Source organism: Oncorhynchus nerka, linkage group LG9a (assembly GCF_034236695.1).
Source record: "Oncorhynchus nerka isolate Pitt River linkage group LG9a, Oner_Uvic_2.0, whole genome shotgun sequence".
Classification (NCBI taxonomy): Eukaryota; Metazoa; Chordata; class Actinopteri; order Salmoniformes; family Salmonidae; genus Oncorhynchus; species Oncorhynchus nerka.
This window is the reverse complement of record NC_088404.1, coordinates 35,954,661-35,982,306: the sequence shown is the minus strand read 5'-3', so window position 1 is coordinate 35,982,306 and position 27,646 is coordinate 35,954,661. Positions and strand designations below refer to the sequence as shown.

At 41.9% G+C, this 27,646-nt stretch overlaps 2 protein-coding genes across 4 annotated transcripts in view; one reads left to right on the top strand and one right to left on the bottom strand.

Annotated features, from left to right (window-relative positions):
- LOC115134233 (FERM domain-containing protein 5) overlaps positions 1 to 8,327 on the top strand; it is a 119,417-nt gene extending 111,090 nt beyond the window's left edge. The window contains exon 14 of the mRNA XM_029667993.2: positions 3,304 to 8,327. Within this exon, the coding sequence (XP_029523853.1) occupies positions 3,304 to 3,887 (584 nt within the window). The 3' untranslated portion in view covers positions 3,888 to 8,327. The remainder of the gene's footprint in view (positions 1 to 3,303) is intronic.
- A 307-nt stretch (positions 8,328 to 8,634) lies between these two features.
- blm (BLM RecQ like helicase) overlaps positions 8,635 to 27,646 on the bottom strand; it is a 40,756-nt gene continuing 21,744 nt past the window's right edge. Inside the window, exons 2-22 of one of the 3 annotated variants that reach the window (XM_029667991.2) lie at positions 26,406 to 26,466; positions 25,652 to 26,315; positions 23,796 to 23,931; positions 18,385 to 18,494; positions 18,140 to 18,272; positions 17,304 to 18,022; positions 16,994 to 17,170; positions 16,701 to 16,819; positions 16,486 to 16,599; positions 16,291 to 16,389; positions 16,055 to 16,203; positions 15,827 to 15,933; positions 15,567 to 15,727; positions 15,266 to 15,461; positions 14,891 to 15,081; positions 14,576 to 14,720; positions 14,281 to 14,480; positions 13,928 to 14,123; positions 13,655 to 13,777; positions 13,316 to 13,532; positions 8,635 to 9,563 (exon numbers count right to left, since the gene is read on the bottom strand). In XM_029667991.2, the coding sequence (XP_029523851.2) occupies positions 9,353 to 9,563; positions 13,316 to 13,532; positions 13,655 to 13,777; positions 13,928 to 14,123; positions 14,281 to 14,480; positions 14,576 to 14,720; positions 14,891 to 15,081; positions 15,266 to 15,461; positions 15,567 to 15,727; positions 15,827 to 15,933; positions 16,055 to 16,203; positions 16,291 to 16,389; positions 16,486 to 16,599; positions 16,701 to 16,819; positions 16,994 to 17,170; positions 17,304 to 18,022; positions 18,140 to 18,272; positions 18,385 to 18,494; positions 23,796 to 23,931; positions 25,652 to 26,315; positions 26,406 to 26,466 (4,228 nt within the window). In that variant the 3' untranslated portion in view covers positions 8,635 to 9,352. Of the gene's footprint in view, positions 9,564 to 13,315; positions 13,533 to 13,654; positions 13,778 to 13,927; positions 14,124 to 14,280; positions 14,481 to 14,575; positions 14,721 to 14,890; positions 15,082 to 15,265; positions 15,462 to 15,566; positions 15,728 to 15,826; positions 15,934 to 16,054; positions 16,204 to 16,290; positions 16,390 to 16,485; positions 16,600 to 16,700; positions 16,820 to 16,993; positions 17,171 to 17,303; positions 18,023 to 18,139; positions 18,273 to 18,384; positions 18,495 to 19,897; positions 20,026 to 20,153; positions 21,348 to 23,795; positions 23,932 to 25,651; positions 26,467 to 27,646 lie in introns of those variants that run through there. The other 2 variants (XM_029667990.2, XM_029667992.2) reach the window with 2 other exon arrangements.

The following is a 27,646-nucleotide window of genomic DNA, read 5'->3' as shown; positions in this document are numbered from 1 at the left end:
TGCTGCTGCAGCAGAGTGGAGAGTGTGAGTGAAAGGGTCTGGTGCTGTATGTATCAGAGAGTTATGACAAGCTCTCACCTGTCAACCGTTACCCCTGCCTGTGCTGACTGGGTGTCTTACAGTAGTATTAATACCCTTGCTGAAAATAGCCAAGGCCTTCCTCTCCATGTATGTCACTGCCCTGGGTGGGGCCTGGACATGGCCAGTGCTGGTCGTCTGAACACTGCTACAGCAGGACAGTCGCTCTCGCTAGCCCTCATACTGCCAGCCAAGACTGCAGCCATTGGCCTAACACATAAAGCGAGACCAGCGCACCGCTGGGGCTCTGGGACAGGGTCCACCAGGATAGTACACAGACGTGCATGCTTTGAGCTTTTGAAGACACCACCATGGTGAAGTGTCTGATCCGCATCACCACACGGGTGAACGTCCACCTGCGGATGATCAACCACTGCTACCGGGATGTAAAGGTACGCGTGCTGAGCCTGGGACCCCGGATGCTTGGCAAGGCCCTGGGCGTCCTGCCCCTCTACCCTGCCCTGACTGGGCAGGAGCCTGGCAGCCTCTCCCCCCTGCCTCCCCCCATCTTGCCTGGCACCCTCTGCCCGATGGCTGGCCCCAGTCCAGCACCCCGACAGGTAACCTCATCATCATCACCCTCCTGGAGTGTTACAGTGACCAGCTCCCTGTGTGTTAATTCACTCCCACCTCATCAATGTTAACAGAATGGAAATGATGCCATGCCTCTGATGCCTTTGATGTCTGATCCTCTAAATCATATGGTCCTTGGAGGCCCTTTGTGAACAGTCTTTGGATCTATTTCTTGACCTCTGAGTTTCATCGGTTCATTTATCCTTCTGCTGGTTTAGAGGAAGTCTGAGTTTATGGGTCTTCTTATTCTGGTTGTAATGGTTGAGGTACAGACTAGTGAGGTGATACTGCTTTGCTGTTGATTTGTGAAGGTATGATTTGATTTTGAATTCAGGTTGATATTTTTTACGATATTTTGGCCTTTGGAGGATTTTGACTAGCTTTACACAATGTCCTCCGGAAGATATATTGTGTAATGAAATGTCTATAGGTTGCATTTTGCAATCTGCCCTGCAACCAAGCATATCCTATGATGTACTGAAGGAGATTACCAATGAGTAAAGATGGCCTCTCACTGCCACCCATTACAGAGGCATCCTGCTTTTGCTTTTGACAGGATCTCAGCAGTCAGCATGGCTTAACAGAGCTGGCCTAATCTCTATTTTGTAATTCCTCGAGGAGGATTTTTCTGCCTATGGATGAAAAGAACACATATGAGCATTAAAGGAAAGATTCACCCATTTTGAATGTTATATGGTTTTTGAGCATTTCTGAGTGATGTTCTATCGATTCCCGTGGTCATTTCATGTTTTCATGTCTATCTGAGCTATTTGCCATTCAAGAAGGCAGAAATACAGCTGGAATGTTTAGAGCTCGTATGCCTGCTTAACAGCAATAGCTCAGATACACATGAAAACATGAAATTACCCCGGGAATCGATAGAACATCACTCAGAATGGGAGATGATTTCATTTAAAATATGCCTCATCATCAGGAGATGATATCCCTCTGCCTCTATGAAGGTGTAATATTTCTGCGGTGGCTGTCTGAGGAATGGAACAGTCAGCGCAAGCTCAACTCTTTCTCATCCGCAGTGACATCTGTCCTGTAGCTCGTAAAAAGAGAATATACACTGAACAAGTATACACTCAACAAAAATATAAACTCAACATGTGAAGTGTTGGTCCCATGTTTCATGAGCTGAAACAAAAAATCCCAGAAATGTTCCATATGCACAAAAACCTTATTTCTCTCAAATGAGGAGTATTTTTGTCTGTAATAAAGCCAGTTTGTGGGGGAAAACTCATTCTGATTGGCTAGGCCTGCATTCCCAGTGGGTGGGTCTGGCTGCCAAGTGGGTGGGCCTATGCCATCCAAGACCAATCCATGGCTGCACCCCTGCCCAGTCATGTGAAATCCAAATTAATTTATTTCAATTGACTGATTCCCTTATATGAACTGTAACTCAGTAGAATCTTTCAATTTATTGCATGTTGCGCTTATATTATTTGTTCAGTATAGATACATTTGCATATCCTTTTGGTATAAAGAAAAATGCTGCATTTGCTTTTTGTAGAGTAAGCATGCGATCACTGATGAGCTAGTGTAACGATGTGCGCTGAGAGTCGGGAAGCACGTTTAAGGAGTGTTTTAATAAATAAACAGAACATAATACAAAACAAGAAACTCAAACAGCACACAGAAATTAAACTGAAACATAAATAATAACACCTGGGGAAGGAACCAAAAGGAGTGACATATATAGGGAAGATAATCAGGGAAGTGATTGAGTTCAGGTGCGTGTAACGATATTGACAGGTGTGTGCCATAACGAGCAGCCTGGTGACCTAGAGGCCGGAGAGGGAGCACATGTGACAGCTTCCGGAGACACCTGAAACCCCACCTCTTTAAGGAATACCTAGGATAGGATAAAGTAATCCTTCTCACCCCCCCCCCTTAAAAGATTTAGATGCACTATTGTAAAGTGGCTGCTCCACTGGATGTCATAAGGTGAATGCACCAATTTGTAAGTCGCTCTGGATAAGAGCGTCTGCTAAATGACTTAAATGTAAATGTAAGCTAGCAACCTTTAATGCATCCTAAGGCTAACTGTAGGCTACGCCAGAGACCAATACTGTGTAAATATTTTAAAAAACATTTTTTTTTATTAACTCTTATTTGAGAATGACCAAATGCTTTATGTGGGGTGTTTATTTATAATTGCACATATCTTATTTATATTTATTATGATGTTCTCCCCCTGCTATTGTATGAACCTCACATTTTGTGGGAATTATAACTCCCTGCATGTAGGTTGAAATTAGCAATACTTATTGAGTGTTATTATTGTCTGAAAAATAAACCTACCCACTGTGATTTTCAAGGTTTATACAAGGGAGGACTCAGCGTGCTGTGGGACTAATGAACAAGCTGCTAATCAGTATGGAGCATGTGCTTCTTGAGCTCTCTGTCACTGGACATTCCCCACTCATCAGACCTTCATCTATAATAGATCAATGGTTCAGTCCAGAGTGATGTTCATATGATCCATCATTAAGCAACTGGATTGCATTATGTTACTGTATAAACACATTGATATCCACTCACATGGTTGAAACTCAATATCTTATTAGGTGTTAGCACTGTAGTGTTGTGTACTGGAAACCCCCTCTGAGTCTGTTTCCCTCTCTCTCCACTCCCTGCCCTGGACAGGTCTGGAGTCGTTGCGTGACAGTGCCCACTCTACACCTGTGCGCTCGGTGTCCCATGGGGACTCCTTCATGCCGCGCTCCCGCAGCCTAGCCACGGACGCCAGCGAGGGCTCGGCGGTGATCTCTGACGAGGCCTACAGCCCCTCTGACAGCGTGCTGCCTACCCCTGTGGCAGAGCACAGCCTGGAGTTGACCGTGGCACGCCAGGTCAACGGAGCCCCCTGCAGCATCAAGGAGGAGAAGGAGTCGGAGGCAGGCACCCCCTCGGTGGGGGATGCTGGCGACTTGTCAGACAGTAGAGCGACGGTTGAGGGTGCAGAGGGAGCCTCGCCGCTCAGCGAAGTGGAACAGGTGAATACGTTTGTTTTAAGTGTCCTCCGTTTGCTTCTTGTGACCATTGGACTCCTCTTTGTCTTGCTCTTCCTCCTCATCGTCCTCACTGAATCCGACCTTGACGTTGCATTTTTACGTGATATCCGCCAGACCCCCGAATTTGAGCAGTTCCATTACGAATACTTTTGTCCCCTCAGGCGGTGGTTTGCCTGCAAGCTCCGCTGGGCGGGCAGTTTGCTCATTAACAAATGAGAGAGAGAGCATGAGGCCGTAGAGCGCGTAAGCCCATTCCGGGTTAGAGAAGACGATTTAAAGCTCCGGAGAGATGGAGGGCAGCCCCTTTCCAACCATGAACCCAGCTTCTCTCATGATACTCCTGGAATCACTGTGCCAGGAGTTTCTCTCTCTCCCTCCATTTTGAGTTACTCCCCCCTTTTCCCCCTTTACCGTTCGTTTGTTTTTTACAAACCCAGAAGACATGTGTTTTTTTTTTTTAATTTCAGGTCATTTCAGGTATTTTATTTTTTCAAAAAATATAAACGAAAAAATAAGAAACTGAAATTAAAGAACTGAAGTATTTTTTAACAGGAACAAGACATTTTGTTGCAACGAATGAATGAATGTTGCCTACATTTACTATGTATTGTTTGGAAAATAAATTGCATTTGCATAGGGGAAGAATGTGATGCAAGGATATCAGGGAAGCCACCAAGTCATCGAAATGGTTCAGAATGAAGTGAAATGAATACAGCTTTGAAAAGTGTTCAGTGAAGTAGACAGTCATGCCTTTTAAGATGAAGAAACATCCATCCCAAGCCATACATCTATAATGCTTTTCATTGATCAGAACAAAGCGCAAGTGATTGAAATTGAGTAAGTCGGGGATGATTACCAAATGCCTTTTATGAAGAAAAAAGTATATGATATGAAGAACGTTTTGAATTTGTCGGATTGTTTTAAAGTTATACTTTAGTGGAAATACAATAGGTGTATAAAGTAGAAGCTGTGAAGTTGAAATCCGTTTAAAGTTTTTATAAAGGATACAGTTAAATAAACCAGTGACCATGGTGTTATGTGACCCCATAGTGTCAGTAACTGTTGATGATCAACTTCTTGGAAACACTCACTAGCACCAATAGGACCAGTCTAGGTAGATGTGCAATACTCTTTAGGTTAAATACTTCAGTACTTTTGAATGTGTGCATTTGTTTTGTCATATTTCTTAATTTTGTTTTATGTACATTTCTTGATGTTAAGATCTGTTGAAATGTATGATTTCTTTCAGTTCCATATCAACCTTGCTCTTCATTTTGCGTATATTATACTGTAATTAATTGTTAGTATAAGAATAACAATGATGTACTTTTTGTACAAAGTAGTTTGTTTCCTATTATATTGACAGTTTTTCCATGTATATTTTTAACAGAACTGAAATGATATTTTGTTATTGAAGATGAAATTATAATTTTTTTAGCTCTGTGTTTCAAGTGAGGTCTGGCATTTATGGACATATATGACATATATGAGAAGGGGTTGACTCAAAAACTGGGCTTTTATCCAAATCCACTCTCTCACTCCACCAGCATGCATACTTTTTAGTTGTCAAGAGAACTATTTCAAATGGAACAATACATATTGTCAAAAGTAGACTGGACTACAATACCAACAGAAAACATAGTACTCCAAAGACAATGCAGATTGGTCAGTCGTTTTCCACGGTTTGAGAGGTGTCTGTGCAGACTATTCTGTCTCATAGCTCAAGGGAGCAGTAATTCTGCTGTCATGGCTGATATTGGGTCAAATCTGTTTTTGTGGGGTTTCGTCTCTACCTCCTCTACTGTACCTGGTCCAGGTGTGAGTGTGTGTTTGTATGTAGGAATGTAACACACTTCAAGCTGATAATGAGAAGTGTTGACAGATAAAAAATATGGTCTTATTTTTTTAAAGTGAGAGAAAACGATAAAGAAAGATATTGAAAGAAAGAGATTGAATGAGAAAAAGGTAGAGGTTCAAGGGATGTCAAAATAAATGAGCACTGATGAGTCGACCAGCCTCACATGCCACGAGGCCGGTACGAGTATAATCAAAGGGGAATGCATATGTGACCATTTGGTGCTTGTGACTATTGGCTGCAGCCATTCTTGTTTTGGCCTGTTATTTAACACCATGACCTCCACACAGCTGCTCCATGCTCTGATCCCCCAGTGGTGCTGTTGCCTGCTCTGCCCTGGGGAGCCCAGCCTGGGCCCATGTATCCAGAGCACTGCATCCCCTGGCCCTGAGTGTAGTCTGTCCCCCAACAGGACCCTGCTAGTTGAAGTAGACCCAGCAAGGAAGACACTGCAGCATATACTAGTCAGTGCTACGGCTGGGTGTCTACTGTGGTCCTAGACATTTCAGTTCTTAACCCTCCATCAACAGTGTGGGGCCCAGACATCTGCTGTGTGAAATACCCATGTTCATGGCAGAGGTGTGCTAAAAGCAGCCCTTAGTAGCAAATCTGGTGCAGTAACAGTTATGTACCATAGAAAGGCAGAAATTCCTGAGTCAAATATGCATGCTCCTTATGCTAGTGTATTATGCATGCACTTCCAATGAACAGCACACAAAGATAGAGGATGACTTGAAAGGTTGAATTTGTCTGTACCTGGATGGGGAGTGTTGATCCAGTATGCAAGATAACGGTACTTTTTCGTTATTTTATACATTCATATTTCCTATTTATAACTTGCCTAGTGCTAAATACTGTAAAGGTCAACAAGACAGTTCCACACAGTCTGTTAGTGTTACTTCTTAAAGGTCAGGGAACTGGAAGAGAAAAAAGGTCAATTGATGGTCTATGTTCGTACACATTATCAGCATTATGCAGCTTTAATGTTCTTTCCAAGCATGCAACAATTAAGGCAGCATCATTCAATAAGCAATAATCAGTCAAATTGTAAGAGCAAATGGACATAGAAATGTAAACAGAAGTCTTACACTGGACATTGTGCTGTTTTTTTGCAGTGTCAAAAATCAGTTGACTGTCATTGTATACTACATGGTCAAAAGTATGTGGACATCCCTTCAAATTAGTGGATATGGCTATTTCAGCCACACCTGTTGCTGACAGGTGTGTAACATTGAGCACATAGCCATGCAATTTATTGTGAAGTGGAAACGTCTAGGAGCAACAACGGCTCAGCTGCGAAGTGGAAGGCAAGCTCACAGAACAGGACAGCCGAGTGCTGAAGCGCGTAGCGCCTAAAAATCGTTTGTCCTCGGTTGCAACACTCACTACTGAGTTCGGCACCATTGGACTCTGGAGCAGTGGAAATGCATTCTCTGGAGTGATGAATCACACTTCACCATCTGGCAGTCCGACGGACTAATCTGGGTTTAGCAGATGCCAGGAGAACGCTACCTGCCCCGATGCATAATGCCAACTGTAAAGTTTGGTGGAGGATAAATAATGGTTCGGGGTAGGCCCCTTATTTCCATTGAAGGGAAATCTTAACACTACGGCAGACAATGATGTTCTAGATGATCCTGTGCTTCCAACTTTGTGGCAACAGATTGAGGAAGGTCCTTTCCTGTTTCAGCATGACAATTCCCCCGTGCACAAAGCGAGGTCCATACAGAAACGGTTAGTCGAGATCTGTGTGGAACAACTTGACTGGCCTGTACAGATCCCCAACCTCAACCCCATGGAACACCTTTGGGATGAATTGGAACGGCGACTGCGAGCCAGGCCTAATCGCCCAACATCAGTGCCCGACTTCACTAATGCTGTTGTGGCTGAAAGGAAGCAAGTCCCTGTAGCAATGTTACAACATCTAGTGGACCAACTCCAGAATGAGATGTTCACATACTTTTGTCATGTAGTGTAATTACATTACCAACAAATTAGAGCTCATGGTACGCGCCTTTTCCTTTTTCATAAAACACAGTAATAATGTAAAATGAAGACAGTTATTAATCTTAGTATGTACCATATTTTATAGATGTTTTTTTCCTTCCATTGTTAAAGCTCTTATTGGGATGTTGGAATTCAGCATTTTGTTCAACAGTACTTCATTGTGACCGAAGGGTCTTTCCCGTGCCTGGAATCTTTAGTCCCTAACAGCTCTGCATTTTTAACAAAGGGGCAAATGAGTGAATGGACAGAGACAGATGCAGAGTACCCTCCTCATAATGTATGGACTACCCTTTAATCTCACAGGCTTAAATGGAAAACACTGTTTACTATGTAGCTGTTGTTAATGTAGGGTGGTGGTTACTGATCCCATGTGATGTATGGTCAGCACTTACGGCAGAGTGAGTCATTTGTGTATCTGAGGGAAAGTTATGTAGTTCTATATCCGTCTGAATCTGTACAGGCACGTTGCCTCTGAAAAACCTTGAATCTGTACAGTACATTTGATCTAGTGATGTCATGTTTACATTAGTTTCTTTGATCTCTCCTGGGAACTGGCTGTAGTACTTGTTTGTCTGGTAGATGTTTCAGACTCTTGCTGGTAGTGTGTAAAACAATAGGGGATTTCTGTTATCTTTGGACAACTGCCCTGGTTTACATATAGTATGTTGGAAATCATTATGGAAACCAGACTAATAAATAGCATTGATTGGCCATTACTCTGATTAAAGGAGGTACAAGATATTCTACATATGACAGTTTGCCAATGGCATGAAGATGAAATAGTAAAGTGAAAAGTACAGCTTGAAAAATAACATGCCAGCAGATGAGCTAGTTTAACTGCAGAAGGTAAATGGCATTGAGCTGTCTTTTCCTGAAGGTCCCCTTTACTCCCACAGTAATGCTACTTAACAAGTATAGGGCAGACAGAGCTACAGCTATAGAGCTGAGGGAGTTAATAGAACCAGTCATTATGTCACCTTGTTGTAACATGCTTGCCCCCCTCGCCAGCTCCCAAGCAAACACTCACACAGCTGTGCATATACATGTAAATAAGTGTATATGCATAAGTGTCTGTAGACGTGTCTTATGTATCTTTCTCTCTTCAATGAAGGTTGCTGTTTATTTATGTAATATGAATATACAAATGTGCCAAATCCAGTTCTTGTTCAGATCCATTCTGAATCCCATGTTTATACTGTAGAAAACCTTCTGTACAAAACAGTATACAATATTGTTTCTCTCTGATAGTCCCTTGTAACTGGTGCCATTAAACTATTCAAATTTGAAATAAAAACATTGAATAAACATTTAAAAATGGGCTTCTTGTGGTTTATGGCTCTTCAATGCAAATGACACTTTTTCTTCTTTTTTTAAAGCTCAGATTATATAGTGCCATCTACAGGGAACATTACACATTCCATGCTTTTGGGTAAATGGAAGTACAGTATTAAGGGCGTGGTTCAAAACAAATCAACACAATTTCACATGTTTACCTTTTCCAGAAAACAGTTTAAAGCAGTATCACATTTAGGAATAATTTATGAGCCTTTATTAAAAGTGGAAAACTTCATGTCAGAATGGATAAGAAATACTGCTAAAGAAGCAAACAAACAGTGATAATCCAGTGGGGAAAAAATGAAGACTATTGAAGACGCTGTACAGAAACACACATTCGTCAGTTAAAATGAAACAAGTAAATAATTTACAAGTAAATTGGAATCAAATTGAACCCCAGTCTCAAATCCTCTACTAACTAGGAGTTTCCTTGCTACTCCAAAATCCCTCTGTTAGACTCCAGGTATGGCCAGGAGTTATACTCCTACAGTACAGAGAAGGCTGGTTTGAGGAATGGCCGGCTGTTCGTTTGTGGTGTGGGGAGGGCCATAAAGCCGGGCCTCCTCCCCACTGGGCCTGCTGCTGAAGGCCTTGAGCCCCGCCCTGCTGCAGACGCACGTCCTGCTGCTGACCCCCGGCCTTTAGATCCACCTCTGGAGTTGGATCCTGTCCACGACCCATTGTTGCTGTACTTTCTACACCAAGAGACAGGAGTAGAGAATGAAACGGGTAAATGTAGATGCCAGATAGTATTCTGAATCAAAGTCTGGCATGAAATAACTCAAATATACAGTTGCAAGTACACTGCTAAAAAAAATAAAGGGAACACTTAAACAACACAATGTAACTCCAAGTCAATCACACTTCTGTGAAATCAAACTGTCCACTTAGGAAGCAACACTGATTGACAATACATTTCACATGCTGTTGTGCAAATGGAATAGACAACAGGTGGAAATTATAGGCAATTAGCAAGACACCCCCAATAAAGGAGTGGTTCTACAGGTGGTGACCACAGACCACTTCCTACGCTTCCTGGCTGATGTTTTGGTCACTTTTGAATGCTGGCGGTGCTTTCACTCTAGTGGTAGCATGAGACGGAGACTACAACCCACACAAGTGGCTCAGGTAGTGCAGCTCATCCAGGATGGAGCATCAATACGAGCTGTGGCAAGAAGGTTTGCGGTGTCTGTCAGCGTAGTGTCCAGAGCATGGAGGCGCTACCAGGAGACAGGCCAGTACATCAGGAGACGTGGAGGAGGCGGTAGGAGGGCAACAACCCAGCAGCAGGACCGCTACCTCCGCCTTTGTGCAAGGAGGAGGAGCACTGCAAGAGCACTGCAAAATTACCTCCAGCAGGCCACAAATGTGCATGGGTCTGCTCAAACGGTCAGAAACAGACTCCATGAGGGTGGTATGAGGGCCTGACGTCCACAGGTGGGGGTTGTGCCAGAGAACACCAAGATTGTGGACAGGTCTTTTATACTGATAACAAGTTCAAACAGGTGCCATTAATACAGTTAACGAGTGGAGGACAGAGGAGCCTCTTAAAGAAGAAGTTACAGGTCTGTGAGATCAAGAAATCTTGCTTGTTTGTAGGTGACCAAATACTTTTTTCCACCATAATTTGCAAATAAATTCATAAAAAAATCCTACAATGTGATTTTCTAGATTTTTTCCCCTCATTTTGTCTGTCACAGTTGAAGTGTACCTATGATGAAATTTACAGGCCTCTCTCATCTTTTTAAGTGGGAGAACATGCACAATTGGTGGCTGACTAAATACTTTTTTGCCCCACTGTATGTAAAGAAAAAAGTATTTAATACAAATATTTCATTCATTCAGATCTAGGATGTGTTATTTTAGTGTTCCCTTAATTTTTTTGAGCAGTGTATATAGAATATCGCTAGAATTCATTTGAAAAAACACACAACAAAAAAACATGTACAGTTGAAGTCGGAAGTTTACATACAACTTAGCCAAACACCTTTAAATTCAGTTTCACAATTCCTGACATTTAATCCTAGTTACAATTCCCTGTTTTAGGTCAGTTAGGATCACCACTTTATTTTAAGAATGTGAAATGTCAGAATAATAGTAGAGAGTGATTCATTTCAGCTTTTATTTCTTTCATCACATTTCCAGTGGGTCAGAGGTTTACATACACTCAAATAGTATTTGGTAGCATTGCCTTAAAATTGTTTATCTTGGGTCAAACGTGTCAGGTAGCCTTCCACAAGCTTCCCACAGTAAGTTGGGTGAATTTTGGCCCATTCCTCATGACAGAACTGGTGTAACTAAGTCAGGTTTGTAAGGCCTCCTTGCTGGCACATGCTTTTTCAGTTTTGCCTACAAATTTTCTGTAGGATTGAGGTCAAGGCTTTGTGATGGCCACTCAAATACCTTGACTATGCTTGGGGTCATTGTCCATTTGGAAGACCCATTTGCGACCAAGTTTAAACTTCCTTACTGATGTCTTGAGATGTTGCTTCAATATATCCACATCATTTTCCTTCATGATGCCATCTATTTTCTGAAGTGCACCAGTCCCTCCTGCAGCAAAGCACCCCCCACAACATGATGCTGCCACAGCCGTGCTTCACGGTTGGGATGGTGTTCTTTGGCTTGCAAGCCCCCCTTTCCTCCAAACATAACGCTGGTCATTATGGCCAAACAGTTCTATTTTTGTTTCATCAGACCAGAGGACATTTCTCCAAAAAGTACAATCTGTCCCCATGTGCAGTTGCAAACCGCAGTCTGGCTTTTTTATGGCGGTTTTTGTGCAGTGGCTTCTTCCTTACTGAGCGGCCTTTCAGGTTATGTTGATATAGGAATAGTTTTACTGTGGATATAGATACTTTTGTACCGGTTTCCTCCAGCATCGTCACTAGGTCCTTTGCTGTTATTCTGGGAATGACTTGCACTTTTCGCACCAAAGTACATTCATCTCTAGGACAGAAAGAGTCTCCTTCCTGAGCGGTATGACGGCTGCATGGTCCCATGGTGTTTATACTTGCGTACTACCGTTTGTCCAGATGAACGTGGTACCTTCAGGCGTTTGGAAATTGCTCCCAAGGATGAACCAGTCTTGTGGAGGTCTACATTGTTTTTTCTGAAGTCTTGGCTGATTTTTTTTGATTTTCTCATGATGTCAAGCAAAGAGGCACTGAGTTTGAAGGTAGGCCTTAAAATACATCCACAGGTACACCTCCAATTGACTCAAAATGATGTGAATTAGCTTATCAGAATCTTCTAAAGCCATGACATTTTCTGGAATTTTCCAAGCTAAAAGGCACAATCAACGTAGTGTATGTAAACTTCTGAATAATCTGTCTGTAAACAATTGTTGGAAAATGACTTGTGTCATACAAAGTAGATGTCCTAACAGACTTTCGACAAATTTCTTGTTAACAAACTATAGTTTTGGCGTAGTTGAAAAACGAGTTTTAATGACTCCAACCTAAGTGTATGTAAACTTACGACTTCATCTGTGTGTATATATATATTAATTTATTACACACACAGTACCAGTCAAAGTTTGGACACACCTACTCATTCAAGGGTTTTCTTTATTTTTTAAAACTATTTTCTACATTGTAGAATAGTGAAGACATTAAAACTGAAATAACACATGGAATCATGTAGTAACCAAAAAAAGTGTAAAAAAAATAAAAATAAATCTACACATTTTAGTAGCCACCCTTTGCCTTGATGACAGCTTTGCACACTCTTGGCATTTACATGGGGACCGCCACTGGAAAGGAAGACCCAGAGTTACTTCTGCTGCAGAGGATAAGTTCATTGGAGTTACCAGCCTCAGAAATTGCAGGCCAAATAAATGCTTCAGAGTTCAAGTAAAAGACACATCTCAACATCAACTGTTCGGAGGAGACTGCGTGAAATCAGGCCTTCATGGTCTTTGCTGCAAAGTAACCACTACAAAAGGGCACCAATAAAATAAAATACTTGCTTGGGTCAAGAAACGCGGGCAATGGACATCAGACCGGTGGAAATCTGTCCTTTGGTCTGATGAGTCCAAATGTGAGATTAGTGGTTCCAACTGTTAAGTACATGCATTAAGTATCCCTATCACGACGCCATCACTCTTATTATTAAGCGCGGGGGTTGCCATTACCTGAGTGCAATGGCAACCATGTATTGTGGAAATAGGGTTTAGTAAACGTTGTTTAACTGGAACCTAGTTGTGTCATTTTAAGTTTATGTCATCTATATTATTCTACATAAAATAGTAAAATAAAGAAAAAGCCTTGAATGAGTAGTTGTCCAAACTTTTGACTGGTACTGTATATATAAAATGTAATCCTTTTTAGATGTAATTTTAAGGCAGCAAAATGTGAAGACTGTACTCATAAGCAGGTGTGTAAACTTTCACTCGTCACTGTATATGACTGAATATAAGATTTGACATTTGACACATAACACTAACCCTTTAGAGTTGGAGTTTGTATATCCTTTTCTCTTTTTGGATTTCTTGAAGGCGGGGGCCTTTTTCCTTTTCGCTCCTCTGCCGTTGTTACTGTTGAAATAACTGGAAGATCCAGCGTCGTCCTCATAACAGTCCTCCTCGTAGTCTCCGCGGCCTCTGCTTGTGTCTATCCATGCCATAGTGGAGCTTCCTTCAGTGGTGTCAGGCTGCTCCTCAACTGCAGAGGGGTTCAGTCAGACAGACACATGTTAACACAAACCAACTAGTAGGAACATGAACATATGAAATCCAGTATTATCGAGTTGTATAGGACATGCTTTCCCCAGTATGGTCACTCACCAGGTAGCTTCCACTCAGAGTATTTCTGCAGAAGCGCGATGACATCTGCTCCATACTTCTCCAGTTTGTCCTCCGTCACACCATCAATCGTCAGCAGCACATCCGGGTCGGCCGACAGAGTCTCTGGGAGAAGGAAACAGTTTTACAACAACGACTGGTTATTGGAAGTCTACCAATATAATGTTAGGTAAACACTTGCTTGGTCTAGAAAGGAATATGAACATGAATGAAATACAACAAGTCTAAAAAGTGGTGTATGCTCTCAACACTCACCGGCTATCTTCTTCAGGGTGGCAGTGGAGAAGATGTTGTAATAGTGAATGCCAAAGACTTTGCCCAACCTCTTGCACAGATCAGTGAGCTCCTGCAGACACTTCTGAACCATCTCCTCACTCTTGGAGACATCCTTGGCCACAGCAGTTTTGTGCTTCCTGATGCTGGAGGCACTCTCGGTCTCATAGAACTCCACCTAGGACAAGGAAAAATAACTGTCCCCATTTCTACTGCAGGGATCTCACAAACATAACTAAATATGTGAAGCTAATAACGAATGACAGAACACGTTCACAACAGTTGTTGACGTATCGAATGAGAACTAAGTTTATGGACCAATATAATAAGCTCACCTGCATGTGTCCCCCGAGGACATTGATGGCTTTGGGTCCAGCAGAGATGTAGGCCACTGCCTGGCTGTTGGCTGTGATGTACAGGTCCTCCACCAGAAGGTGATCCAGAACCAGCTTCTTGAACAGCCGGTCAGCGTTGTGTTTGGAGTAAGCCTTTCCCATCGCAAACATCCCTGACTGGACACGGGCGGTTTTAGAACCTGTCAGAAAGCATTGTTGAGTTTATCTCAGAAACACTAAACATACAGTAATTTTTAATTAATTCAATTAAGTGGTGCTCTAATTTACTGGTTACCCAAGAAAATGTCCACCAACATGTTCAGAGTCAGTCGGTTTTGGTTCGCAGATTTGCTGTATCTGGATCCAACTTTTTCACAATTCTCCTGGACAAATCTCACAATCTTCTTCACATCTTCAGTCACGTTTCTTGCTTTGTATTGCTAAAAGTGAAAAATAACAACCAGTTTGACTAAATAGAAACATTTCAAATTCAAACATGAAACATTATAACCACATAGCTGTAAAAATACTGCAGTGAAATAGAACAAGTGCTGAGTCAAGGAAAAGGTTAATAGTAATAATGGGTTTATTATCAAGGGTTAACTCTTACATTGGGTCTGGCACAGTTGTCACAGATGACATCAGGGTGTTCCTTGCAGAAGCCTGGGTTGAACTTGTGCTCTCCAAAGTAAGCCAGCAACTGTATCCTTCGGCAGTCCATCACGTTCTCACAGAAATGTACCATACTGTGCAGATTGTTCAAGTGAGTGGCTTTGGTATGGTGGTTTCCATCTTTGTCCACTGTGATCAAAACAGAGTGGACATTTTCTCAATATCACTTTCACACTTTGACATACAGGATTTTAGACATCGTCCATAGAGCTTTCCATAACTCCATGGAAATGTTCCAATACGTGATATATAACCTATACAAAATCGCAGACTATTATTTGTAAGTCTATATAGTCAAAATTCAGATCTGTACTGGTGAGGATTCTCTTGATGCGGATGACGTCAGAGTAGGAGTAGAAGAGGATGCAGTGAGAGATCTCTCCGTCCCTGCCTGCTCTGCCTGACTCCTGGTAGTAGCCCTCTACTGACTTGGGGAGACTGGCGTGGATCACATAGCGCACATCAGGCTTGTCGATGCCCATGCCGAAGGCTATGGTGGCACACATGACCTGGAGGACAGGGATACAACATTAACTCTGGGTTAATGATAGCTCAAGTAGTATGAAGGTGGTTAGTGACATTAACGTGTAAACATCTGTTAAAAATCACCTCACCTGGCAGCCATCCTGATTGATCCATTTGGTCTGCACATATTCTCTGTCTTTGTCATTGATGCCTGCATGGTAGGCTAGCGCTAGTATACCAGCTCTCTGAAGACTGTCAGCCATGTTGTCACAGTCATTACGGGACAGGCAGTACACAATGCCAGAATCACCTATACACAAGGAGTAAAAACCAGTCATGATCCCAGTCCTCAAAACACTTCATTCCACTAGCATTAAAAACCTCTGACCAAGTGAAGGAGAACACGAACGTGGATAATTCTTCTTGATCCAGTCAATGCAGTCCTCATCTACCTTCTTGGGTTTCTTGGGTAACACAGCATATTTGAGGTTGTTTCTGTTGAAGCTCATGGTAAACCTGAAAGAGAAATGACACCATGAGGAACATTCATACAAACAGCTGCTGTATGTTTGCATACGACAATACTACAACTGCACTGGTGTTTTTTCCCAGGTAAGGCACATCTTAGAGCACATACACCTGAGGCTGGGTCATCTGCAACTGATTGAGGATGTCCTTCTGGACGCGGGGGGTGGCAGTGGCGGTCAGGGCCATGATCGGCACTTTGGGGAACTTCTGCCGCAGCTCGTACATCCGCTTATAGTCTGGCCGGAAGTCATGGCCCCACTGAGAGAAACAACAGGGCATCAGGTTCATCGTCTCCCTCTAACACCTAACATTAGACCAGATAAGGCATCACATATAGGAACCTACCTGACTGACACAGTGAGCCTCATCAATGACAAAGCGTGCTAGAAGACCTCTCTCATACAGGTTCTGAAGGGCACTGATCATCCTGCCACTCGCACACACCTGGAGGAAAACAGATTTAAAAACAGGTCTGAATATAGCATTTCCCATTAGAAGAGGTTGATAACAGCATTACTGGTTAAATGATTTAGTTCTCACCTTTTCAGGAGTTGCATAGAGCAATTTAATTATGGGGTCCTTCTTGGACAGCTGCAAGTAGATCCTGGCTGCTTCACTGTCAGTCTTCTCACCAGACAAACTTGTGGCGGGAATCTAAAAACATGCAAGGATATTTAAAACACATTCCAAGCATAGGGTGGCAAGAATGTGTACATTTCATACTTCACACTGTGAGCAGTATGTAGAAAACTTACATCCAGTGTAGTGAGTTTCTGGACCTGGTCTACAATGAGTGATTTCAGTGGTGAGATGACCACAGTGACTCCTGCACACACACAGGCCGGCAGCTGGTAGCAAAGACTTTTACCCCCCCCTGAAAAACAGGAAATAACAAAACACATCCAGCACATTATCTAATCAACATTTTCTGTTCATACCTACTAAATATTACATATCTGCAAAGTCAGTTTGAGTTATTTGAATCAATCCATTAAAAGGCACTTGTTATATACTACAATATTACAATTGGCATTGATTCCCCACTCACCTGTTGGCATCAGGACAAATGTGTCTTGACCTAACAACGTAGCATTAATGGCTTCCAACTGATTGAATCGGAACTGATGGAGACCAAAGCGCTTGTGGAAAATCTTCATCATCTCTGGACAGTGGGGGAAGTTGAAGCCTCTGAAGCGATCGTGAGCAGGGTTTCTGTATGTGGGCTCTGCAAATTATTAGATAAACATGAGTCTGTCTGAGCTACAGACAAAGTAATCCATGTAAGAAAAACTAAAAAACATTTGTTTAGTAGAAGGAATAATCCAATCTCAAGGCTGCCCTATAATGAGTGTACTTGCCAGGAGAGGTGATTTTAGGAGGCTTGGCCACAGGAGCTGGTGTAGCTGGTTTCTTCTGCCATGTTGATGTACTTGGTCCTCCCTCACGCACCGCTTTAGAGATAGAACTGGAGTCCTGCCTTGACGCTGAGGAGCTTGGGGGTTCAAAGTAATCAGGGATATCTGAATCATTGAAGTCATCTATGTCAAAGTCATCAATGAAGAAATCGTCTGGCTCCGTAACTGCTGGGGCTTGTGCCACAGAGGCTTGGGTACCGCTCTCCCCAGTCATTTGTACAGCAGCTGCCGGGCTCTTCGGTGAGAAGAAATTTGACTGAGCCACATCACCAATTTGTTTTTTGAAGATACCGCAATTCGATGGAGAGTCACAATTACTTTGGCCTGTTGTGGATGCTTTCTTCTTGTCTCTAGTGAAAATAGGATTTTCCTGAGTGCTGGGTCTCCAAGAGATGCCTGGAGTCTGAACATTGATCATACAGTCAGAGTCCTCAAAAACACTACTGTCGTAGTCCACAGATATGACTGAGGACCTCCTGAAGGGAAGGGCTTTCATGGAAGAATCTCCTTTACCCTTGGGCAGGCAAGTGGTGGAAGACATGACACTTGGAGTTGCAAAGGAAAAAGTAGTCTTTTCACTGAATCTGGATTCCAAGACATTGCTGTCTGGCTGTTGTGTCCTTGAAGATGTGTCACTGCTGCCAGTAGCAATTATCCTTTTCCTGATGGTAAAAAGGTTGATATGACTAACAGATTAATAGATGTCACAGTAGAACTACAGCTGAAAATTAATCTACAGTAGTTGTCCCATATAAAATAGCTCAGATTAAATTAATTACCTATGAGCGCGCTGCAGTAAGAGCTCTGTCCCACAGGACAGGCCTAATAGTTCATGATCAGGGATGGAATCCACCAGAGCACAGATGGACTCCATGATACTCAAGAGCTGATCTTCAGACTTTGGATTGGTGACTAAAGGGACATATAAAACGAGGACTCAATACAAGAGAATTATATGCAATGTTCACTGGAATTATAAAAACATACCAAAACATCTGGCTTAAACATAAGCCATGTTATTCACCTTTTCTTTCTTTCAGAGGACCATCAGACACTCTTTGCAGGCTCGACACTGACCCTCTTGTTGATTCAGGACTGATGTCTTTACGGACTGCAGAGCCAGCTGACTTCAATCTGTTGTGATCATAAACAACGCTTACCAAGTAGATACAGTGCCTTCAGAAAGTATTCATACCCCTTGACTTATTCCACATTTTGCTGTGTTACAGCCTGAATTCAACATGGATTTTATTTTCTCACCCATCATCTACACACAATACCCTATGACAAAGTGAAAACATATTTTCAGAAATGTTTGCTAATTTATATAATTAAATACAGAAATCTATTTACATAAGTATTCACACCCCTTTACTATGACTCCAAATTGAGCTCAGTTGCATCCAATTACCATTGACCATCCTTGGACTCCAATCAAGTTGTAGTGACACCTGTGGCTAATTCAATTGTTTGGACATTATTTAGAAAGAAACACCTGTCTATATGTCCCACAGTATCACAGAGCAGAAACTATACCATGAAGTCCAAAGAACTGTCCGTAGATCTCCAAGACAGAATTGTGATGAGGCATATATCTGAGGAAGGGTATAAAACTATTTTTAAAGTGGTGAAAGTTTCCAAGAAGACAGTGGTCTCCATCACTGGGAAATTAAATATGGAAGTACCCAGACTCTGCCAAGAGCTGGGACAGCCAAAGACAAGACTTGAATCACACTGAACATCTGTGGAAAGATTTGAAGATTGCTGTTCACCGCCACTCCCCATCAAACTTAACAGCGCTTAAGAAAATATGCAAGGAAGAATGGGAGAAGATCTCCAAATCCAGATGTGCAAAGCTGATAGACATTTCCAAGACGACTCAAAGCTTAAATCGCCACCAAAGGTGCTTCTACAAAGTATTGACTCAGGGGTGTGAATACTTATGTAAATGAGAACTGTATTTCATGTTCAATACATTTACAAAAATGTATAAAACATTTTTTCACATTGCCCAGGGATGCAAATTGGTGAGGGGCCCAAAAAGGTGACACTTTTCTTGAGCACTAAAACATGCAAAAAAATCCCTGCTAGGGGGAAATGCAGGTTAACCCTGGTGTTGTTTTAAGTGTCAAAAATGACCCGCCACTATGTTTAACAGCAGAGAAAACCCCCAAGTGATCTTTTTTTCCAACTTGAAATGAGATGACGTTTCTTAGAGTGACCCCAACATTAGAAAAAGTAAAACATCGTCTTTGTTCATATTTCCATGAAAGCTGTACACCACCAGGGTACAAAGATTGTCTTAGGGTCATTTTTGACCCGGTAGTTCTAAAATAATTTACTCACCATAAAAACACACATGATAAGAAATTGAGATTATGCTACTGATTTAACTCAGCCAGCAGGTAATGAAGAAGAAGATCCCCATGGTTGGCAGTTAGAAAGAACAAACCTGAGCTACCCCTGCACGCCTCGCAACAAGGAGGAAAGAGGGCTTCTCACCAAAGTTTGCCTTCACCACCACTGCAGTTTCTTACCTCCCAAAGAGGAACAAGTATGTGGTTCTCCTGAGTACACTGCACAAACAGCTTAGATCAGTGATCGTGAGGACAGGAAGCCAGCCATCATCCTGGACTACAACCACAACAAAGGAGGCGTGGACAACCTGGACAAGATGATTGGAATTGACAGCTGCAGGAGGATGACTGACCGCTGGCCCCTGGTCATCTTCCATAACACCATTGATGTGTCCTCATACAATGCCTTCGTGATATGGAACAAGTTCAACCTTACCTGGATGTCTGATAAGCGAAACAAGAGGGTGTTCCTGGAGCAGCTGGGAAAGGCACTTGTAACCCCACACATTCAAAGAAGGGAGCACCTCCCCCGCACAGCAGCCTCTGCAGTGCTTGTGAAAGATGTTCATGGGGCTGAATCCTGTCCTGATCCAGGCTGCAGCCAAATTCTGCCCCCCAAAGAAGGACTGTAAAATAAATACTATTTCCTGCACGTGAGAAATACATATGTAAAGTCCATGCACACACACTTGCATACTCTCCTACATGTGCTAATTAGAGTTGATTGATTTTATTTATGTTCTTCATGTTTTTGTTTTGTATCTATTATCTTATTTTATTGTTGTTGTTTATACACCTTGTGGGTGGGGGCAATGGTTTTAAAAAATGGGAGAAGACTAGTATTTTGTAGTTGAATTCCTCATTGTACTGTATAAGAAAATATCACTATGTTGTCAAAAACGTTCAAGAGTTATTGTTTCCCATCAATAAAATGCATTCAAAACTTATTTCTGCACATTTCTGCTACACAAGTGCTATCTCTTTCTAAAAGATGTATGTTTAGACCTATGCAGAACCTCAAACAATAATAATCCTCTACTTTAGTAAAGAAAACAATTATGACAGGTGTGTTGTAATAGAAATGAGTGGTGTCCACTGATTAAATGTAGTCTTTCTGCATTGTGAAGAGGGAAAACCCTGATATTCACAAAGTTTGTGATGAATGATAGGTTGCTTCTTCATGCAAAATAGATTTGGGGTTTAAAATTAAATTAAGCTGCTTTATTTTAGGGGTTTAGAGAAGGTGGGTCATTTTTGACCCTTAGGACAAAGGGAGTATACAGAATGTTAAAACTATTTAAACAACAAAGAATATGATCAGTCTGTGTAAAAAAAAAAAGTGTCTAATGTGAACCTAACTCACAGCTAAAAAATGTAAAGAAAGCAAGCCAATGTTATTTGTTGCATAGACTTTACTGCAAATGACACACAAGTCTTGAGAAAAAAACAATACCTGAATATTGCAGTTAGCCATGACAGCCTTTATAATAGAATGCTTGTGACCCCCAAAGTCTGCTGCCTCAGTTTGTATGATGGCAATTTGCATATACTCCAGAATGTTATGAAGTGATCAGATGAATTGCAAAGTCCCTCTTTGCCATGCAAATGAACTGAATCACAAAAAACATGTCCACTGTATTTCAGCCCTGCCACAAAAGGACCAGCTGACATGTCAGTGATTCTCTCTTTAACACAGGTGAGTGTTGACGAGGACATGGCTGGAGATCTCTGTCATGCTGATTGAGTTCGAATAACAGACTGGAAGCTTCAAAAGGAGGGTGGTGCTTTTGGAATAATTGTTCTTCCCCTGTCAACCATAGTTTCCTGCAAGGAAAGACGTGCAGCCATCATTGCTTTGCACAAAAAGGGCTTCACAGGCAAGGATATTGCTGCCAGTAAGATTGCACCTAAATCAACCATTTATCGGATCATAACTTCAAGGAGAGTGGTTCAATTGTTGTGAAGGCGGCTTCAGGGCGACCAAGAAAGTCCAGTAAGCACCAGGACCGTCTTGTAAAGTTGATTGAACTGCGGGATCGTGGCACCACCAGTACAGAGCTTGCTCAGGAATGGCAGCAGGCAGGTGTAAGTTCATCTGCATGCACAGCGGGGCGAAGACTTTTGGAGGATGGCCTGGTGTCAAGAAGGGCAGCAAAGAAGCCACTTCTCTCTGGGAAAAACATCAGGGACAGACTGATATTCTGCAAAAGTTACAGGGATTGGACTGCTGAGGACTGGGGTAAAGTCATTTTCTCTGATGAATCCCCTTTCTGATTGTTTGGGGCATCCGGAAAAAGCTTGTCCGGAGAAGACAAGGTGAGTGCTACCATCAGTCCTGTGTCATGCCAACAGTAAAGCATCCAGAGACCATTTATGTGTGGGGTTGCTTCTCAGCCAAGGGAGTGGGCTCACTCACAATTTTACCTAAGAACACAGCCATGAATAAAGAATGGTACCAACACATCCTCCGAGAGCAACTTCTCCCAACCATTCAGGAATAGTTTGGTAAGGCAATAGTGATAACTAATTGGCTCGGGGAACATGGCCAGGACATGGCCAGGAAACTCCCCAGACCTTAATCCCATTGGGAACTTGTGGTCAATCCTCAAGAGGCAGGTAGACAAACAAACAAGAATGGGCTGCCATCAGTCAGGATGTGGCCCAGAAGTTAATTGACAGCATGCCAGGGCGGATTTCAGAGGTCTTGAAAAAGAAGGGTCAACACTGCAAATATTGACTCTTTGCATCAACTTCATGTAATTGTCAATAAAAGCCTTTGACACTTATGAAATGCTTGTAATTATACTTCAGTATTCCATAGTAACATCTGACAAAAATATCTAAAGACACTGAAGCAGCAAACGTTGTGGAAATTAATGTGTCATTCTCAAAACTTTTGGCCACAACTGTACACTTGTTTAACAAGCAGCGACTCATTTTCACCTAATTCTCTCATTCTGATTAATCACATACTGTAGAGGGAAAACACGAGTTCACAGATAGCAGTTAGTTTGTTAGCTAGTTAACATTTCACAGATCGCCAGGGTCCAGTAAGCAACTAACACATAATATATCTTGAGGAACGGCAAGGAGTTGTATAACGTTACCAGTTAATACTATAGCAAATTGGTTAGGTTACTAACGTTATCTCATCTGATGTTGTAACGTTAGCTTGCTAACGTTAGCTGTCTGACTTTATTAGCCAGCTAATTTTCACACCATAGCCTCAATTATTTGTTCAGATAAGTTGGCTAATGTTGGTCAACATTTCTCTAGCTAGCTAACAAATAAGTATCTTGCTAGCTGGATCAAATTAACAATGCTAACAGTACTTGTTCAACCACACTTCCTCCCTCACCTCAAACTTTCCAAATGCCAGTTGTTTTTATGAAGTACGCTTCATCACCTTCTCACCCCCGTCTCCATGGTCAGGCTTCTCATCTACCTCTTCACTATCGTTTAGGGGACGCGCTGCTGTAAGTTCACTGGCAAACCTATGGATACAAACTGCCTTTCCACTCTTCCGCTGTCTTTCCAGTACACACGGGCGCTGATGCTGTAAGTAGCACATCAGATGTCTCTTCTCTCTTTCAGCCACGTGCTGCATTCTGTTGTTATGTGAACGATTGGCAGAGCCTTGGACACAGCCAGTATTGCGCCAAATGCGCATCACTCATTTGCATGCAACCAGTAGTCATTCAAAGCCCCCCCCGAAAACTTTTCTAATCCGATCTACACAAATCACGTAGGTCACCTATTTTGGATTCAAAACTGCGAATTTCCCCTGAAAGGTGACTAGTTTGCCTCCCTGATTACCATTATGGGGAATTGTGTGTAGATCGATGAGAAGAAAAATCAATTTCATCCATTTTGAATTCAGGCTGTAACAATAAAATGTGGAATAAGTCAAGGGGTATGAATACTTTCTGAAGGCACTATATAGCTTGCTGTACAACATATAAAGACAATTACATTCACACCATCAGTTCTCAAGTCATACATCCATTAGAAAGAAATGTAAAACATAATCAGACTAAAATGCAACAGATGAATGTACACATGAACAGCAGAAAATTACCTTGTTTCCTTTGTAGAAGTAGAATGACTGAAATCCTCTGGACTTGGGGAAGGGGGAATGAAATCTAGGTCTCCATCTAGCTCGGACTTGTCATCAATGTCTATGACATCTGTCTCATTCCATTTACTTTGATGATCTGCGGAAACATTTTGGGAGATGAGTTGATGTCGTTTCAATGCGGACATAATTATTTATCAACACCCTGCCAAGATGTTCATCCTGAAAATAAAACTCCACCCCAAAACTATCTTTTGGTATATGTTTTATTCGACCATTGTTAATATAGTCCCAAAATGTTTTGCATGTTTTCAAGATACAGCTGATATGACGCAAAATGCAGAACCATATGATGCTAAATGCACCATACCAGCTGTATTTCTTTTAGAGGTCGACCGATTATGATTTTTTTCAACGCCGATACAGATACTGATTAAAATGTATTTTTATTTGTAATAATGACAATTACAACAATACTAAATGAACACTTATTTTAACTTAATATAATACATCAAATTGAATTTAGCCTCAAATAAATAATGAAATATGTTCAATTTGGTTTAAATAATGCAAAAACAAAGTGTTGGAGAAGAAAGTAAAAGTGCATGATTTGTAAGAAAGCTAACATTTAAGTTACTTGCTCAGAACATGAAAACATATGAAAGCTGGTGGTTCCTTTTAACATGAGTCTTCAATATTCCCAGGTAAGAAGTTTCAGGTTGTAGTTATTATTGGAATTATAGGACTATTTCCCTCTATACCATTTGTATTTCATTAACCTTTGACTATTGGATTTCTTATAGGCACTTTAGTATTGCCAGTGTAACAGTATAGCTTCCGTCCCTCTCCTCACTCCTCCCTGGGCTCGAACCAGGAACACAACGACAACAGCAACCCTCGAAGCAGCGTTACCCATGCAGAGCAAGTGAGTGAGTGACGTTTGAAATGCTATTAGCGCGCACTAACTAGCTAGCCATTTCACTTCGGTTACACCAGCCTTATCTCGGGAGTTGATAGGCTTGAAATCATAAACAGCGCAATGCTTGATGCACAAGGAAGAGCTGATGGCAAAACACCCGAAAGTGCTGTTTGAATATATGTTTACGCGCCTGCTTCTGCCTACCACCGCCCAGTCAGATACTTAGATACTTGTATACTCAGTCAGATTATATGCAACGCAGGACACGCTAGATAATATCTAGTAATATCATGAACCATGTGTAGTTAACTAGTGATTATGATTGATTGTTTTTCATAAGTTTAATGCTAGCTAGGAACTTACCTTGGCTTACTGCATTTGCGTAACAGGCAGTCTCCTTGTGGAGTGCAATGAGAGGCAGGTCGTTATTGCGTTGGGCTAGTTGACTGTAAGATTGAATCCCCCGAGCTGACAAGGTGAAAATCTGTCGTTCTGCCCCTGAACAAGGCAGTTAACCCACCGTTCCTAGGCAGTCATTGAAAATAAGAATGGGTTCTTAACTGACTTGCCTAGTTAAATAAAGATTAAATAAAGGTGTAAAAAAATAAAAATAATAATAATTTAAAATCGGCGTCCAAAAATACCAATTTCCGAATTATATGAAAACTTGAAATTGGCCTTAATTATTCGGCCAATCCGATTAATCGGTCGACCTCTAATTTCTGTATGTTGAAAGATATACATCTTGAAAAAGTGATTGCTGATATGCAAAACATTGTGGGACTAAATCAACAATACACTCATGAAACAGTTTTGGGATGTAGTTTTCCTTTAAGTAGGTGACCTCCAGCTTACAATAAATGTGTAAAGGGAAAATACTTGGACCTGAGACACTGATAATTGGACCTGAGCAAGGCTATATTTTAAGAGTACTACTCACCTATCTTTTCAACTGGACCGGGTGCAGTGATGTTCTCATCTTCACTGTCACTCAGCACAGACTTGGCTTGATAAGCAGAAGGTCGTCTTCTAACCATTTTAATGGGAGAATCCTCCACCTCCCAGTGGTCCCATTCTGCTGGATCCTGGATGGGATTGTCTCTTGGAGCAGTACTGGCAGACTCCGAAGCATCTTGTGAGTCCTCCATTGTGAGAGTACATTGTTCTGTCCCATCAAGACTACACTTATTTCTATGACGGCTGTTGGTCTTTGTATTCAGCGCTCGTAGAGGGACATATTTGTCTGATCTGTGTGGGTTAGTATCCAATTGTTCAACACTGGAAACAGGTGTCACCTTGGCACACCTACCTGAGATCCCTGGGCTTGGTAGAGTACTTTTGCCCTTGACAGGGGTTTCAAAGTCATCAAAATCATCCCATCCGTCCAGGGGAATACCAAAAGAGCTATCAAGTCCTGTGGGTTTGCTGCCATTGCTACCTGTGATCAAGCTATCAGATTTGGTCAAAGCAGGGGAGATCTTTGCAGCAGACACAGCTGGGATGGGTTTCCTTCCCGAAAAGGGGGTTAATACAGGACTGATGGCTTCATACTTGCTTTTGGGATTGACTGAGGAGAAGTTGATTTTGGCGAGAGGTCTTTCGGGCTTGGTTGAAAACGTCAAAGGAGGTTTAATTACTGCATTATCATGAGGAACATTGACACTCCTGTTTGTTAAACCATTTGAGCTGTTTACCTTAGTGTGAACTTCCACCTTGGTGATACCCGATGTGGACTTCTTTTTGAAACAAAATGTCCTGCAAAGAAAAGTGAAGTCATTATAGCTAACTTTTTACAAGGAAAACTTGTAGCTCCAATGTCCACAAAATTCTTACATTTTAGTAATTTAGCAGACGATCTAATCCAGAAAATCCTTATCTGGAAAGCTACCTACTTTAGTCAGTATATTGTGCATAGATCTCTGCTGGCTACCGACTTCTAGCTAGCTCTGGTCCAATTTTTCTTTTGTATTTTATGCCAAGGCAGCAGCTACTCTTCCTGGGGTCCAATCACAATTACGCAGATACATAAAATAAAACAGTACATAACACACTAATCTACCATAACATATCAACAATACAATATCAATAATACAACAATATTAAAGAAACTCCACACCAAACATCTCATTCCTTTAATTTACAGTGTTAAATAACACTAATATGCGAGAACAATATTTTTTGTGAACAAATGTTTAATTTTGGCACTATAATAAGGTTGGTAGTGTCATGATGTTGGCCTGGGGGTAGGTTTATGACAGTCATAAATACCTCTTTACCTCTTTTTTCCTCTCTCTACCCTACTGATGTTACATTTGCAAAACCCTTGGTTAACATAGAGATTCTGGGAACATCAGAAGGTGGGGGGAAATTAACTACACTGCTCAGAAAAATGAAGGGAACACTTAAACAACACAATGTAACTCCAAGTCAATCACACAACTGTGAAATCAAACTGTCCACTTAGGAAGCAACACTGATTGACAATAAATTGCACATGCTGTTGTGCAAATGGAATAGACAGCAGGTGGAAATTATAGGCAATTAGCAAGACACCCCCAATAAAGGAGTTGTTCTGCAGGTGGTGACCACAAACCACTTCTCAGTTCCTATGTTTCCTGGCTGATGTTTTGGTCACTTTTGAATGCTGGCGGTGCTTTCACTCTAGTGGTAGCATGAGACGGAGTCTACAACCCACACAAGTGGCTCGGGTAGTGCAGCTCATCCAGGATGGCACATCAATGCGAGCTGTGGCAAGAAGGTTTGCGGTGTCTGTCAGCGTAGTGTCCAGAGCATAGAGGAGGCGCTACCAGGAGACAGGCCAGTACATCAGGAGACGTGGAGGAGGCCGTAGGAGGAAAACAACACAGCAGAAGGACTGCTACCTCCGCCTTTGTGCAAGGAGGAGCAGGAGGAGCACTTCCAGAGCCCTGCAAAA